Here is an 18,066-nt window from a genome sequence, read left to right as displayed (position 1 = left end):
TAGTCTCTGCATTATTTTTTGTTAATTTACTGAATATTTGCCAGGTATAATTATGATATGATCACATTATTCCTTTAAAATGGGCAAAGTTCAAGCTGTGTAACACACACAGAGAGCTGGCTTTGGTTCTGAATACACCATGGCATTCTCCTCACTAATTCAATTTCCGTAAGGTAAAACTTTTTACAAGCAATAATAATTAGGTGGAAGAGTACAGTGAACTTTCTATACAACTACATAAGGCTATAGTTGGAGAGCCAACGTCTTCTCGCATGCTAGTAGAGTTCACCAGGTTAATTTTAATTTGTAGTAAAAGATATAACAGTTATATACAATGAATTATTTCATAAATATACGTATATATAAAGAGAAATCTCGTGTGTGTTTGTGTGTGTTTTTAGGATGGAGTTCTTAAAAATAAGAGTACCTACGAGATTATTTCGGCAGAAGATATTGGCTTTGTCCATTCTAATGAAACTGCCATCGTTCAATATCTTAACCTTCATGAAAGGATTGTAGAATTGAAGAGCACGAAGAAACTTAGAGAAGAAGAAAGATATATTTCTGATATCTCAAAAACTGTTATTACAACTGAAAAACTTATCTAATACAAGTAACTATTACTCTATATATACAGTTCACCAACCAATGGTCTATGTCTTAAGCTGTTGCTTATGTGGCAATCTTTAATTGACCTAGCATACATTCAATACACCTGGCATATATATCCAATACCCCCCCTCAATCTTAGCTGGGATAAGCAAGCTTAAGATTGAAACAGTGGTGAAGGAAATCAGGACCATGAAGACCTTTCGTGAGAACATCAGCCACCTGATCTTTTGTTGAAACATACTGAATCACCAAGTCACCCTTCTGTACCCTCTCACGAACAAAATGAAAGTCAGTTTCCAAATGTTTGATCCGAGAATGCTGAACTGGATTCAAGCTAAGTGCTATGGCCGACTGATTATCACAATGAATTAAGGGAGGTGAGGACAGGAACTGGTGGACATCTCGAAGAATAAGCCTGATCCATGCTATATCAGCAGCTGTATGTGCAAGAGCCCTATACTCTGCCTCTGTAGAACTCCTTGACACAGAAGCTTGCTTCTTTGATTGCCAAGATATTGGATTTTCCCCCAAATAAACAACATAACCTGTGATAGACCGTCGAGTGTTGAGATCGGCAGCCCAGTCTAAATCACTGAATGCAGACAATGCCATGGAAGTCCCTGATGTATATGTAAGACCACAACGGAGAGTCCCTTGCAGAAATCGTAAAATACGTTTAACCATACCAAAATGAACATCTGTTGGTGAGTTCATGTATTGACAGACAGTATTAACAGCAAAAGCAATATCTGGCCTAGTGAAGGTTAGATATTGCAATGCTCCAACCAAACTCCTATAGTGTGTGGCATCAGAGATTGGGTCATCCATCCAATGACATTTTAGCTACTATGCTTAAGCAGTCTAATGTTTCTTGTACTACTGATGATAATGCTAGTATCTGTTCACATTGTATAAGTGGGAAAATGAGCAGATTACCTTTCTTAGACAGGATAGATAAAGTTGATATCCCATTTTACAAAATTCATAGTGATGTTTGGGGACCATCTCCTACTATTTCTCTGGAAGGCTATCGATACTATGTGTCCTTTATAGATGAAGCCACTAGGTTTGTATGGATATTCCCGTTAATGAATAAAGCTGAAGTTTTTGGTACGTTTCTCAAATTTTGTGCGTATGTTGACAATCAGTTTCATGCTAGAATTAAGATCTTACAAACTGATGGTGGTGGTGAGTTTATGAGCACTGTCTTTAAGACTTATCTGGATAATAATGGAATATTGCATCATATATCTTGTCCCTACACACCTCAGCAGAATGGATTGGCGAAAGGAAACACAGGCATCTCATTGAAACAGCAATTACTCTTTTATCTGTTGCTAAGCTTCCACACACGTTTTGGTTTTATGAGGTTGCACATGCTGTCTTTCTCATCAATCGAATGCCATGTAAGATACTCAAGATGGACTCTCCGTTTAGTAAGTTGTTTGGTCAGCAACCTGAGTTGGGATCATTGAGAGTATTCGGATCTGCCATTTATCCTTACTTGAGGCCCTATAATATTCATAAGTTACAACCTAGGTCCACACAATGTGTATTTCTAGGTTATTCTTCTGGATATAAGGGTGCTCTTTGCTATAATATAGTGACTGGCAAGGTGATTATTTCAAGGCATGTATTATATGATGAAAATTGTTTTCCTTATAAGGATTTAGAGCCTATCCAGAGTTCTATTCAATCTCAATCTCCTGCCCTACAGAGTTCAAGGCCTATAATTGTTACACTGCCTTCTCCAGCATCTATACCTCACACTGAGTCTTCCCATCAGTTCAATCACTCATCTACATCAACTTCAGCTACTGATAGTTCTCACAGGTTATCATCATCATCTCAGGACTTTGCCTCCAGTGCTACAAATAGTTCAAATGCTACTCTTTCCAATTCTACCCCAATGTTGCCTGTCCTCCAATCCAGTCAGCTTCAGGTTGTTTTACCAAGTCTTGCTTCTCCAATTGCTATTTCTTCACAATCTGATTCTCTACCACAGGGCATTCAAACTAGATTGAAAACTGGTACTATTTCAAGACAGGATTATTCCGCTCTCACTGCCAATTTTCCTGAAGTGCAGTCCTTAATTTTAAGTGAAGATAGTCCCTTTTCTGGAGGGTTTACATTTGTTGCTGATATTGTTGATGCTTCAGAACCTACTACATTTAAACAAGCTTCTCAGATTCCTCAATGGCAGGTTGCCATGCAGGAAGAATTTGACGCACTCCAAACTCAAGGTACTTGGGTTCTTGTCCTTTCTTCGTCTGAAAAAAATGTTATAGGCAGTAAGTGGGTCTATAAAATTAAAAGGAACTCTGATGGTACAATATCTAGATACAAGGCTAGGCTTGTTGCTCAAGGTTTTAGTCAACAGAAAGGTTTGGACTACAAAGAGACTTTTAGTCCAGTGGTTAGGCATACCACTGTGCGTTTGGTCTTAGCTTTAGCTGCAACACATAAATGGGAGCTTAGGCAGCTGGATGTCAAAAATGCATTCCTTCATGGTGATTTGCAAGAGGAGGTTTATATGACACAGCCTAGAGGTTTTGTGCATCCTGATTACCCTACACATGTTTGTAAGTTAGTCAAGTCTTTACATGGGCTTAAACAAGCCCCTAGGGCTTGGAATGATAAATTCACCAGTTACTTGCAAGCAGTGGGGTTTCAAGCATCACTCTCAGATTCCAGTTTGTTTGTGAAGCAGAGTCGTGATGATGTGGTCATTCTGTTGTTGTACAATGATGATATAATCATCACAGGATCTAGCTCTATCCTGGTTCAATCTGTGATAGACACTTTAGGTGCAGTCTTTGATCTCAAAGACATGGGAAAATTGGCCTATTTTTTGGGACTTCAAGTGGAATACAAGCCTAATGGTGATATTTTTGTTAACCAAGCCAAGTATGTCACGGATCTTATACATAAGGCTGGGATGGATGATTGCAAGCCTTGTGCAACACCTTGCAAACATTCATCAATTTCAGAAAAAAAAAATTTACAAACATCAAGAACTGCAAGACTGTACAGCTATATCGCACCAAATAACAGAGGAAAAGGGAACGAAATCACCATCAAACTTCAAGTGAGCAGCGGAAAATTAACCCAGCACCAAGAGCGAGCAAGCGATTCAAGCTCTGATACCATCTTAACCTTCATGAAAGGATTGTAGAATTGAAGAGCACGAAGAAACTTAGAGAAGAAGAAAGATATATTTCTGATATCTCAAAAACTGTTATTACAACTGAAAAACTTATCTAATACAAGTAACTATTACTCTATATATACAGTTCACCAACCAATGGTCTATGTCTTAAGCTGCTGCTTATGTGGCAATCTTTAATTGACCTAGCATACATTCAATACACCTGGCATATATATCCAATACAATACTTGCGTCCATCAGATTTTGATGAGAACATGATCTGGTACACCAAGTTGAATAAAACAATTGATTGGAAACTTAAAAAATATTTTTTTTCTCTCTCCTTTTTGTTACAGTGATCGTCATGGTTTGAAGTCTCGCCTCTTGCAGGTTTTTATTTTTATTTTTGTTGTCTAAAATTATTGGTAAATCTTTTTCTCATTAGTAATACTAATTAATTGGTTTTTTGGTATTATTATTCAGCTTGGTCATGATCTGGACGAAAACAAATTTGGCGAGGTGCTTAGACATTTCAAGGCATTGGCTGAGACAAAGAAGGTAACAACCAATTAGTTAGACCTTAATTCCATCATCAACTCCTAATGGTTGATTGGTTTTGCACATTACAGTGTCTTACGAACGAGGACATATAATCATTGGTTTGTCTGGAGGCCAAGAGAGAAACATCCTTTGTCCCCTACCTTATCTTCGACAATCCTTCATCGACTGGTTGTGGTTCTTTCACTCTCTCGAAGAGATCCTATTTGGTATAGTGATCGCTATCTTGCTCTGTAGACGACGAGAGCAACATTTGTTGGCATCTGTCAATGTTTGTTAGGTGGCTCATAGCAAGACTTCTTTGTTGAGGATGGTAAGATCACCAGAAGGTGATTGGTGCCTTCCTTGTGGTAACTTTACGATAGTTCTTTGGCTTGCAAGGTTTAGTCTTCATGAGTGTTATTTTTATCTTTCGTATTGGTTCAATGTGAGTTCTCTGTGACTAATGAATTGTATATTATTTACGATAAGTCTATAATTGTAGAATTGTAGTGTTTCTTTTAGCATGTGTGGCCTTTTCTTCCTAGTGCAAGAATTTCCCATGTGATTTTTTTCATCACAAGTACCCTTTTCCAGGACAAACTGTTGGGGCCAAAATTCATGATCATCTACAACGTTTACTAAACTAATGCATGTGAATCTAATCCCACAGAGCCATGAGATTTTAATTTTCTTATATTGCAACTTAAAAAGTTTTGAAATTATAATGATTTATGCATTTTTGTTTAATCAATTATTTTAATATTCATTAAATTGATGACTTGATGAGTATAAAACTTGTAATTGAGTTGACTTGTAAGCCACATTTGTAATACATTGACTCAATAGCTTATCAATTTAATGGAGGATTGATGTTCAAATAAACAAAATGTGTAAATTGATACAATCTCAAACGTCTTGGTACAACTTGAGAAAATTGAAACCTCATGGTCCATTTAAAAAAAAAAGGGTAGTGTTGTTCACACACCCCTTTTTACTTCTCACATACACTTATTAATTTTTACCCATTAATCTTTCATTCGATCTGTTGCCAGATTAAATGGAATATGTGAGAAGTAAAAATGGATGTCTGGTTAACACCACCCTTTAAAAATCACCTCAAACCTGTAAAATGCGGAGAGAAAAATGGTACTTCTTTTTCTTGGCAACTAACTTCCAACACAACTCTTGCTTTTTATTTCACAAATTCTGTAAGCACGGCATACTATATTACTGATTCATCAGAAACCCATTTTTTATACACATGCAAACCACCATGGATTCTCTCTCTCTCTCTCCCCACCCCAATTTTCTTTTTGGGTAAACAACCAGACTAATTTACATGAGCAATCTTACAGCAAGCACACATTGAAAGCATATGGACTTATTTACACACATGACAGGAATACCTTCGCTGGGTACCTTTAAATTACAATTTTGCACCATGTGCATTTCTCCGGCCCCATGAACCGGTTGCAGTCAATTCCCTTGCTGGAAAGTGCCTCAACCAATTTTGGAAATAGCTTAGAGAGCATGATTTTGAACCCGGTAGAGCTTCCCTTACTGTGTTTATCTTCAGTTTTCTGGAAATCAATAGCACACCCTACTGGAGCCCCGTCCATATACTCCTTACACGCCGTTAGAATATTTTGGGAGCGCCGAGTGAAGTGTTCGATAACAAGCTCCTCAAAATGCTGCATCAACATTACTAAGTTACCATGTATACCAAACAAACATATTGCACTACTAATTAAAACAGAAAGGAAAACCTAATGAGAATCCAGAATCAAGCACTGTACCTTAGGTGGCTTTTGGAGTGTATACAGCATGGACTTGCATGTCATCAGGAATGCATTTTCGTTGTAGCTTACGGAGTTTTTCTCTCCTTGGGTTCTTCCCATCTGTTGATCATACCCAGCTTCATTGAAATATGGCTTGTCGTTAAGCACGAGGGCTTGAAGGGAGAGAAGAACTTGAAGAATGGTGGAGCTCCCTGGATTCCAAACTTCAGTGCCTGTGCCCATCCATGTATTAAGGAGACTGAGACAGACCTTTCCGGACTCGTACAAGTTAGGGTTGACACGTAGCCCACCAGAACTATAGTGTACCATCTACATAAAATTTCAAGATTGACATGCATTAGCACTCACGATGATAAGCATCAATGTAAAATTTTAGAACTGCACAAACACATGCAAGTACTTACAGGCGGTTCATGAGGATACTCGGGTGGAAGATAAATATCAAAGAAGAAAAGCCCATCATGATATGGAGTTCCAGGTGCACCAACAATGGCTGATCGCAGTAGATCCATCCTTTCCTCGAAGGCGCGGACATAGATTTGTTCTGTTGATGGGTGAAGTTAAGTTAGTGTTGTTCTTCTAAAGATGTTCAAAAGCACTTTGCATAAGAATATCTCTTGTGTTACCAATGAAAACTATTACAAATTAAACTTTAAAAACAGATGAAGTGCTAACCAGGCAGATCTTTCTCGAAGATGCTCCACTCTTGTTGAACCTTTTTCATCCAGCCTCTTTTCACCTATTACGGAACCGAACAGATAAAAATCACGACTAACTCTGCTATACGAATATATGAAATGGTATGTTTATGGGAAATATTATCATGTTTCTAACCTGAGATAATGCCAACTCCTTGTTAGCACCATGAAAATGGTGGTCGGTGCAATCAGCAACTATGTCAAACTGCCTAAACTGATCAGCACTCTCATTAGCTTTTGAATGTGGAAAGCTCTTCTCCTCAAACCTCTCCAGCTCAGTCGTTGACTGTTGCTCAGCAAAGAGGTCACAAGTTTCCGCTATTCCTTTCTCATGGGAAATCTCAGATTGATTTCCAATTTCAGAAATACAGGCTGATGACGAAGGACCTGAAAGTGGTGCAGACTCATGGGATCCAAAAAGACTCGCAGCTATGCTTTTGAAAACTCCAATGGCAGCTTGAGGAAGGAAAGAGGAACTAGACTCCCTTGTGTAATCTTTGCCACCATCATCCAAATTCAATGAATCCTGAACATAAAAATGTCGTTTAGCTTGTTGCAAGGAAAATGCAGAAAATACAGGCTTCCTCCATGGAATTTCAGAGTTTATGGGAAGCAATAATGTCTAGTTTATTGAAAACCCAAAAAATCAAACATTCCATAAACTTCATATACACCTAATGTTTCAAAAACACTTGGCACCCAATGAATTGAAAACCGAAAAAAGAAAAAAGAGAGAGAGAGCTCTACCTTTCCCTTCTGGTTAGAAGGTTGCTTTGCATTTTGAATCATCTCTCGGTACAAGTCTTCGATGTCATCTTCTGTAGGAATTGCAGCTGAACCTTCATGTTTGTCAAACCGGAAAATTTCATTAGGGGCCACCTGTAACAATGACCAACAGAAAACTTAAACATGACATGACTATCAAAATTTAAGGGGAAACCAGAGTCAGCAGGAAATCATCTTACACACAGAATGATGAATAAACAAAAAACCAGTAAGGACGGCTTAATTTATACCTTGCCTGTAATACCAGTAGCCCATCTCACTTCCACAGCTCCATCCTTGAAGCCCATAACATTTCCAATGTGAGATAGGTAACATTTATCAGTGTAATCCTCTTGATCCCCACCGCAGTCCTTTTTTTCAGAAGCAGCTTCCTCGCTCATGTCAATCTTTGTGAGCAGATAGTTTTTATTCGCTTGTTCATCAAACTGATTCTGGACCAACCTGAACACATAATCTCCAAAAGAGTAGGAGTAATCTGGGTGCTCAACTAGTTCATAAGCGCTCACAATTTCCTCCATCTGTTTTCCCTCAGAGTAATTTTCTTTAGGTGCAGGGATAGTTTTCCATTGCACCTTTACTGTATGCTCGTTTGCATCCACACCCTTCACGACACCCCATTTTTGGCTGCTAGACATGTGTGGATCATCGCCAGTGCCCTTTTCCAGGACAAACTGTTCAGGCCAAAATTCATGATCATTTACAACGCTGACTGGAACTAGTGTCTGTGAATCTAATCCCAAAGAGTGGCTTCCATCTTGCCACGCCACGTCAACCTTGGTCCTTGTCTTTATGATGACAAAGATTTCTTCGAATTTTGAATCTGTGGTTCTTCTCCTAAATCCTCTTCCTGATATCTTGGGCTTGTTATTCATCTCACAAGTAGATGCATTATGAAAATCCTGCTCCATGACAGCTTTATCGTCAGCAACTTGAAGCATACACCAGTCACCAAGCTGCCAGTTTACATGAGAGAAACATGACAACACATTCAACTTTTTCGGATCCAGCACACGTGGAGGAGCAGGCAATTTCAAATCACAACCCATGAGAACAGAGGCAAGCCAATCAACATACACCAAACCTCCTTCCACAGAACAAACGGTTCCCTCGACTTGATTTTCCCTCCAGTTACTGCATAACCATCTAGTTGATTTGGAAGCGGTTGAGAGTCTGACCTGCACTTTCTGTCCTGGATAATATGGGTACTGTGGATCTTCAAGTAGGTTTGGAGAAATGGGCAAGAGCTTCTCTTGATCCACAGCAGTGACCTCATACTCTGTTCCATCATCAAATACAACCATAACATGGTCAACCACTCTATGCACCCTTCCAAGCCATGGACCACAAACAACATAATCCCCCACCGAAATGGAGCGGATCTTTGATAGGTTATTGGAGTTGACATCTTTTATTATGTGTCCCTTAACACTCTCCAAATCAACGAACATATTAATCCCAACTACTCTGCCCATCTGCCCAGATGGATCTCTTACGGAGCATACCATGTCTCCATATATGAATCCCCTCTCAAACGAGAGAAAATCATCAATTTTCCCAATGGAAGCCTCCAGGCTGGACAAGATGCTGCTCGCATGCCCGCCATAGAAAGATTCATTTTCATATTGATCCATACTACTACCACTCTCACTAAAACTCTCCCAATCCGAGTCACTGAGGATTGCATTCATCGTTCAGATGCCTATGGGAAGATAACCATACATCTCAGTTCGATGTCAAAAATATGAATAGAAGTATGTTTGCAAATCTATTTACGTTGATGCATGTATACATGTACATATAAAACATGATTACAAGATAACACAAAATAAATCCAAAATCAAATGAATGAAAAGAGTAAAGAGTCCGCGGTGCAGGATTTCTCACCTCAACTGCAAAATGGGAACAGATTAAATTACAAGCCGTCTGAGAAACTTGGTTAATCTTCACTGAACTGCAAAACAAAGGATCTTTTTAAAATCAATTGCCATAGAAAGCACACAAATCAGAACTAAGTACATTTTATTTCTGCAACTTAGGATTTATTTGAAGTCTAACACAAATTAGAAATATGTTGGAAACAAACAATAAATGTAAATAGATAGTACAGTAGTAATGTCGACTACATACCTTCTGGGGCAGAATGAATCTTAACACCGTGACAATCTGAGCTTATCTTGAACTCCGACAGGGATGTGTGTAGTCTCCAAAGGATGAAATGATGATTATTGCCACAACATCCTCTGTGATAAACAGATTTGCCGTACACTTTTCCAGTTGATATTTGATAGGGATATCTCCAGTAGGGTACTTTGACCACTAAAACTGGAGATCTAATGCCAAAGGAGATTTGCCCTATAGAGGGAGGGATAACAGGACGCTACGAGGACTCCAAATGCCAAAGGAGATTTGCCCTACAAGGGTAGCATGAGTCAACAAAGGACTCCGAGTACCAAAGAAGATTTGCCCGATCGGAGGGGTGAACTTTTGACTACAACCAATTACCCAGAAGAACTTCAAAAGGGAGATTTTCCCAACTGCAGAATTATCAATGGATTGCAACTGGCAGATGAGATCTTTCTCAGAGGTTGAGGTGAAGCTTGCCGAAATAGCGAGGAGAATGCCAAAGGAGATCGGCCCTAAAGAAACACTGGAGTTTGAGATAAATTGATGACAAGTCAACAAAAGAAGCACTCTTCTAATCCACTACGATAGGAAGTCAGCCAACGAAAGGGAACTTCAGTAACTTTTGCCAAAGGAGATCTGCTCAAGAGAGCTGAACTAGTTGATATAATATATATAGAGACATGCACACAGGAGATGTGCCCCAAAAGGAAGCCGAAGTTTCTGTCAGGAATTATCTACTGCCAAAGGAGGTTAGCCGAGCTGAACTAACCAATAGAATGCAGAAATGAGACCAACAAAGTTCAATCCACCTAACAGAAGTATGTCTTTACGCTTGGTTTACTGCAGTTCAGCCAAAGACTGCATCATCTCTCAGACAGGTAGAACAACCTTCACCGAGAAAGATCTTGAGAGCTTCTATAAACAGTATAAGATCTTGAGAGCTTCTATAAACAGTATGATACTTCAGCAACAACACTACCTTAATATCTGCAAAAACTCTAAGAAATATACAAAATAGCCACTTTTCAAGGCCAACAGTGATAAGAGCTTCTGTGAACCTGCAAGAGTCACCTTTCTTTTTTAGTGTGAAAGTTAGAGGGGAAAAGGTTCGAGAATACGAGTAGATGCAGAAAACAGAATATGTTACTTTTTACTAATCGCTTTAGTTCCCCGTGCGTGAAAGGATGCCTCAAATTGTTAAAGATTTAGCATCTTTGTGAAACAACCAAACCAAAGTACTTTAGTATCTTATGGAAATTTTGCATCTTTAGCATGTGCTCTTTTTCTGGATGCGTATTGTTACTATTTTGTTTTTTGCTATCTTCTGTAACCATTAACAAAACGGTTCTCTAGATATAGACCATTGCAACTTTTATTTCCTAAACAAAAACCCACCTAATTATAAACATCCAAACAAAACCTAAATTTTAAGTATAGAAGTAATTGACTTATTATTACAAAATATTTACAATTTGTGCCACATGACATTCAAAATAAAATCAATAAATGTTATTACTCCCCTTAATTACAATAAAAAAATATAATTATTGCACATATTATCACCCCTAACGCACACATATATACTTCAAATGTATATATTACTACCATAAGCTCAAATAACATATACCTATATTTAAATTTATGGTGAGCAAATAACATATATTCTGTAGGTAAATTAATATTGAATCAAATAACATTCTTTTATTTTGTAGGTAATTTATTTTCCATGTATTATTACATATATTTGGCACATTTTATTATTATAAGATATATGTACAAATAATAGGTAAATTAATCTTGAATAAAATACAATGCTTTATTTTGCAAGTACATTAATTTTGAATCAAATAACATTTTTTCATTGTGTAGGTATTTTATTTTGTATGTATCATCATATATATTGGGCACATTTTATTATTACATGTACAAATAATAGGTAAACTAGTATTGAATAAAATAATTGTGATAGCCCGTTCCGAAATAATTTACCGATAGCGTGGGAATGACGTTTTTGCCCTTACTCATTAGTGATTGTGTGTGTGTGTGATTGGGCTACGTTTTGGATCAATTGGGTTTCTTCCCACATATTTGGACCCAATGAGAGTTTGGCTTTGGCTTTGGTGATTGGTTAAAACATACACACACACATCCACACATGCACACGTGTACTCTTTTTTTCCTTTCCTGGTTATGTCTCTTTTATCCTTCTCGACACTTCTTCCATTTTCACCATATTTGTATGGACAACATCACACCTCACAATTTTGGCATGGATCGAGGTTCCAAATACCCTCTTCGTGTTCCTTGTGACCTAACCAACACGCTCATACCCTTGGTTTGGCTTGGAACCCTCGAAAACCCTATGAATCCGTGGACTCCGTCGATGGTACTATTCACATGCTCGTGATCGTGGAGGTTTTATCGAGTTTTAAGATCACAGGGAGTCTTAGAACTTTCTCACGAAGCTCGAAGAGCAAGTTTGAAGGATTTCGAACGTCGGGATAGCAAGTTCTAAAGTTCGGCAAGATTCCGGCATTTTTGGTGCTTCAAAGTGGTGAGGACTATCCTGAGGATGAGCGCAGCCATGCGAGGTTCGAGGGCTATGACCCTTCTACGTATTAGTGAGTGGGTTTTTGTTTTCAATATATATATTATGACTGGTATTTTTCCAAAAATTACGTTTTAATGGTTTTATAATTGAAATGCCATGTCGAATATCGTTGATATTATTATTGTGATTGTGTTGGTTATGCTTTGGTACCGCGGACGCTCAGGTAAGTCAGGTGAGTATGTTTGTTAGTGATAATTGTGATGATGATGAGATTGAGTTATAGCTCATATTCCTGCACCTCGGTGTTTGTGCTCCGCCAGAGTAGGGCCTAGCTTTCACGTGATCGTTCACCTCCTGCACCGTACACTCACCTTGGATCCAAGGCAGGTGTTAGCCTGTCGTACAGACCACTATAGGTGGTTCTGACTCGTAAGTGACTTGCGATACATCGCACAATCTTCACGTGATCGTAGCACTAAGCGTATTTATATACACCAGCCTGTCGTACAGACCACTATAGGTGGTTCCGACTCGTGTGCCGGATAGTGGTTGATGAGCTATAGATTCAACCGTACAGATCACTTTAGGTGACTCCGGCTGACGTATTGATATTACCGGCATATTATGATTTGTTTTATCTCACCTGCTTGATGCTTATACTGTTTGATTGGATATTTTAACATGGCATATTTTGGCATGGCATATTTGAGCTTTATCATTTTTTTTTGCATGATTTGATATATGAGTACGTATAGTATTTTCTGGGAAAGTATACGGGTTTTACAAAGAGGGGTTATTACTTGATATTGAAATGGTTTGAAAAACAAAAACTTTGTTTTTGCCCACTCACGTTTTCTGTTTTGCGCCCCTCCAGATTTTAGGTTGCGGTAATGTTGGTGGCGAACAAGGCATCGGGGCAGTTCTGACAGAGCACCCTCCATGTAGGATTTTCTGGTTATCGCTTATGTAGTACTTGTTTATTCTGGACTGCACCTAGGATACTTGAACTTCTACTTTGCGTTTTTTTTTCCTTCCGTTTTCATCACTATCATTCACTGATATTTTTATTGTAAATTATCTTGTTTGGCTTTATTTCCTCGTATTTTCACTCTAGTACTTCCGCACTGCGCACTTGGCTACGTCACCTTCACGTGACGGCCAGCACGCCCCAATATTTGGATCGGGGGTGTCAATAATAACATTTTTTTTATGTAGGTATATTAATTTGCATATATTTGGGTTTGCTTTATTATGTAGGTAAATTATTTTGCATGAATTTTTATGTATATCATGCATGTTTTTTTTGTTGTTATGTGTGTGTGTGAAATAATTTACCTACATTTATATGTAAAATATAATTTTATTGACTTAACTAAGCATGTATTACTACATTTATTAGGCATGTTTTATGGTTATTATATATTATGCAATGAATGTATTATTTTTTTATTTTGGTAAAATCATTAATTCTCCCTTATAATTTGTATGGAATTAATTGTGTAAATCAAACATTCAAATAGGGGTGTTTTGGGCATCGAAATTTTTTAAATGTGTAAATTCAAATATAATTAATGAATTTGCTGATGTGGAATCTAGTCAATGAGTTTTATTCCAGTAAAAAACTTATGTCGGGTTTTATGTGGAAAAAAATAAGTTTTAGAGACTAAAGTCATATTTTCAATTAACAAAAACCAGCAAACTTTAGAAACAATAATTGAGAGAGTAGCTGCTTGAGATTTGCATACCAATTGAGGATTTGAAAAAAGAGTTGGATTTTCAGTATCCAAAATACATTTGAGGAGAATTTTGGAAACACAAGCAGGTTAAGGCTGAAAAAAATGAGTGTGATACCAATATATTGTACTCATATAGGAATCACACTCCTACAGTGCACGGGAAAATTTAGAGTGTGATACTGCAATCAATATATTGAACTCACACTAGTGTAACAGTAGTGTTATAGGTATCAAGCAAGTTGTTTGATTCCTACATATAGGTATCACACTCAAATTACTGTGGAAGGCCTAAGGGAGAGTAAAAATTAAAACCAGAAAGAAGCTCTTACTCCAACTAAATCATTTGTGACAAGAATCAAACATCTTCCAACGTTTCATCGATAAACATCTTCCAACCAATAATTTCAAATTCTAGTACGAAATAAAAAGAGGATGCAAGCCATTTATAAATTATAGTAACTACCAAAAAAAAAAACCATACTTTCTATAAGTGGGACTTCAAATTGACATCCATACTATTTCTTCCAAACCTCACGTATCCACAATTCCACATGCAACCCAAAAAGTATTAAATTTCCAGAGGAACCCATTAATTTCTGTATACAACTGTTCACATATTAAATTCCTTCCATCCCATTAACCATTTCTTCCAAAAAAAATCACCAAAAGAAATCATGAAAAAAACTAAATTGGTACACTAATCACTTCAAGAACTTCCAACCCAGAAATTTTCAATACCCAATGAACTTAAAAGTCTAAAACTTTCTAAATATACCAAAAAAACAATCATATAATCAACAAAAACAAGTGTGTGCGGTGCACGTACCATTAGGAGCCTCTGAAAAGCAGGGGAAACCATGGCAAGAAAAAGTTACGAATACAGCCAGTAATACTGAGAAAACATCAGAAAGCCATCAAAAGCTGACAAGAGAAAGTCGACCCAGGACACAATCCCTCGGAAGAATATCAGCCGTCTCATTTTCCGTCACTTTCTAGCACTATCTTTCCCACGTTTTAGCTAGGAAGAGATGGGATTCCAGATACGGAGATGCTGCTGCTGCCCGGTTCGGACACATCCCTCGCGGCGTCGCCGAACCTCGAAACCATTGATGGGCACGGTGGATTGGCGCGCATGCAGAGACAGAGAGCTTTTTTTTCTTCTGAAATTTGGATTTTGGTGATGGCTCACTAATTTGGAGGTTGGAGTGCGGGTGGCAGCCAGTTGGATTATAAGACATACGGCGAAAGAATATACCAACAGTATCGGACACAAATAGTGTTGACAGTACAACTAACTCATGGAACCTTTTTCTATCAAATAACCATTTTGCCCTTTTTTATTTGCTAAGAATGATTAATGGAACAAAGCTTGGCTGTTGAAAGCCAATGTGGCTTCTCCTTTCTTTGACACATGTTTAATTCTTTTTTTTTTGTTTTTTTTTTTTGGTACAGAATTATCGAGCTTGAAAAGCTAATTGGACAGGTGTTTGGGCCAAAAATATTGTTGTGGACCGAGTTAGGAGTTGTTCTCGACTCAGCAGTATGTTTCTAGAACCATTGCGAATTCTAGTTATTATGGGTCGCTTGGGCTGAGTCCTAGCATGAGGCGGATTGATGGGGTAAGTCGAATCCTAGTATAACAAGGAGTCTCAATGGAATGAGGATGCTAAGATTCGAGAAGTGAATGTGGCCGGATAAAGAGGTTGGTTCGAAGTCCTAATGGAGGTAGGATTGACCGAGACTTAGTTAGATTAGGTTAAAGAATCCTAATCCGAGTGTAGTTTTGGTTCGGCCATGATGAGATTGGCTGCTATAAATAAGAAGGGGGTGCATCATTCTAAGCTCCTCCAATTCAACACACAAACTGGCCCGCGCAAACTCTTGCTTTACACGAAACCTCTCAACAACCTTGAGATTTTTATTTTCTTTTTCTACCAACACATCTTCAGTTTAGATAAACAACACTGTGAAGGCAACCAGTGACATCTTCAGTTTGGATAAACAGCATTGTTGCCGTAGAATCAGCCTACCCCGGAGCACCTTTAGTTTGGATAAACAGCACTGTGTCGAGGTCGACTGGTTATCTACCCAAGTCTCGGCCAAGAAGGACCTTCAAGTTCTTGTTGGCAGAGGTCGTCTCATTAGCCTTGTTGGCAGAGGTCGTCTCATTAGCCTTCTTGGCGAAGTGAGGTGTTACAGATTACTAAACTCGGCACATTGAATGCCGAGTTGTTTTATGATTAGATACTCACAAGTAAGTTTTAGAGTTCGGCATTCTAACGGCCGAACCACGTTTACCATTAAGATATACATCTCTTTTGAGTACTTGTGTCCATATAGTTTGGTACCAGTTCGGCGTGCTTATACTCTTACGAATATAATCACCGTAACCGAACTCGGCACCGACAATCCGTGAACTTCACAAGACTAGTAGCCTTGTCTTCAGGCTCTAGAACCCGAAGGTCGAGACGTGTTCCTTCCTCGGCCGCAGTTGCAAGATCAAGAAGTCAGTAACGCTCAATGCAACATCAACACATTTTACTCTTCGGCCGACGAGTTGGCACACCTTGCATCAACCGAATGACGTAATTAGCTTATTAATTACTCGGCATGCACGCCACGTAAGTTTGGTAGTTTTTAAGGTCAACAACAGGTGTCAAGTTAAGGAGCGACATTGGCTTTAAGCAGGAACTTATGGTAATTGTTCAGCAACCAAGCTTTGTTCTCATGTAAGCCCTACATTCATTGCAGACGAGGGTGCAGCCAGATTGGCTAGGCTCCCCCCATATGCCCAAGTTCAATCCCTCTACTTCTATAGTTTAGATTATAAATAAGTAGTGCGGTTCACATAATAGTTACAAACATTAGTTAAAACACTTAGAGAATTAAATTATAGAGAAAAATCCTTCTCTAAAATAAATTTTATTGTTGATTTTATAAAGGGAGATACACAAATGTAATAAACATCAGAAGTACTTTTAGATGATGCAAAGCACTTGTTTTTGGTTTATTTTTTAAGAGAATATAATATACTGTGGCAGCAGCCCATGTTTTTGGAATATTTTGTAGAGAAAAAAGAAGATGATATTCGATATATTAGGGCTAATAAGGGCTTGAAGAATGAAAAAAGGGGGTGAGAGTCGAACTTTTGTTGCATGATTAATATCAAGTGTGATGTTTTATTGTTTGCTGAGAAATGTGTAGTATCAAAATACCTCACGTGCATGCATCATGCATGGTACGTGTAACTGATTCACGATTGTTAATATTATACTCTAACGTAGTCGTTCACTCATAGCATATCACGTGAATTCGTCAATTCACGTAATAACCAAAGATGAAGCATTTAAGAAAGATGAGAGTACAAAACAAAAAGGCTACGAACATGGTTCGGTCCTCTTTTAGGCAAAGTCTCGAAAAGATGAGTAAACTTTTAATGCCTTGCCCTAACAGCACTTGAAATTAGACATTCAGAATGCTAAAAGAATATAGGCAATGGAAAATGACTAATTCCTAACTACCAGACCTTTACGTCCTCTACATAGATAACCACATATAATTTTTTATATATTTGCTTTCTCTGCTGCTACTTTCTCTAATCTTTTTGGGTGAATTATTTCAAACTGTCAAATCCTTCTTGTGCTTTTTGTTTTTTTGTTTTTTTTTTTTTTGTTTTTTATGGAGAAATTATAGTTGCATACTTGCATGGAATTTGTCTTTTGGTTGTTATGTATCTGCCCTAGATATTACTTCCGATTCATCCTGGTGTCCTCGGCGGCTCGTAAGGGACCATCCATGTTCTTTCGAGGTATAAAGATTTGCATTCATTGGTCCCTTTATCGTAGGTAACCATTTAAAGTATACATACACATACATACACACATACATGAACGCTCAAGCAATAATGGGTTAGTAAGTTAATATGACGTTAATAGCTTGTTGGATTAGCAAGTTAATATATATATACATACATACATGAATGCTCAAGCAATAATGGGTTAGTAAGTTAATATAACGTTAATAGCTCGTCGGGCCCACTTCATAACAAAATTTTATAATCCGAACTGATGTT

General features: G+C 38.0%; 1 protein-coding gene across 3 annotated transcripts in view; it reads right to left on the bottom strand.

Annotated features, from left to right (window-relative positions):
• LOC103944211 (probable ubiquitin-conjugating enzyme E2 24) overlaps positions 1-15,183 on the bottom strand; it is a 29,773-nt gene extending 14,590 nt beyond the window's left edge. Inside the window, exons 1-10 of one of the 3 annotated variants that reach the window (XR_007260804.1) lie at positions 14,821-15,183; positions 9,711-10,765; positions 9,468-9,534; positions 7,814-9,282; positions 7,545-7,676; positions 6,934-7,323; positions 6,775-6,838; positions 6,504-6,643; positions 6,097-6,408; positions 5,627-5,991 (exon numbers count right to left, since the gene is read on the bottom strand). Coding sequence is in view for 2 of the 3 variants with exons in the window: in XM_009354643.3 (XP_009352918.2) it covers positions 5,722-5,991; positions 6,097-6,408; positions 6,504-6,643; positions 6,775-6,838; positions 6,934-7,323; positions 7,545-7,676; positions 7,814-9,271 (2,766 nt within the window). In the remaining variant the exon portion in view is untranslated. Of the gene's footprint in view, positions 1-5,471; positions 5,992-6,096; positions 6,409-6,503; positions 6,644-6,774; positions 6,839-6,933; positions 7,324-7,544; positions 7,677-7,813; positions 9,283-9,467; positions 9,535-9,710; positions 10,847-14,820 lie in introns of those variants that run through there. The other 2 variants (XM_009354643.3, XM_048591181.1) reach the window with 2 other exon arrangements.
• Between the last annotated feature and the right edge of the window lie 2,883 nt (positions 15,184-18,066).

This window comes from the organism of the source record quoted next, unplaced genomic scaffold (genome assembly GCF_019419815.1).
Source record: "Pyrus x bretschneideri cultivar Hongxiangsu unplaced genomic scaffold, Pyrus_bretschneideri_v1 Contig33, whole genome shotgun sequence".
In the NCBI taxonomy this organism is placed as follows: domain Eukaryota; kingdom Viridiplantae; phylum Streptophyta; class Magnoliopsida; order Rosales; family Rosaceae; genus Pyrus; species Pyrus x bretschneideri.
The sequence above is the reverse complement of the archived record's forward strand: the minus strand, read 5'-3'. Positions and strand labels throughout refer to the sequence as shown.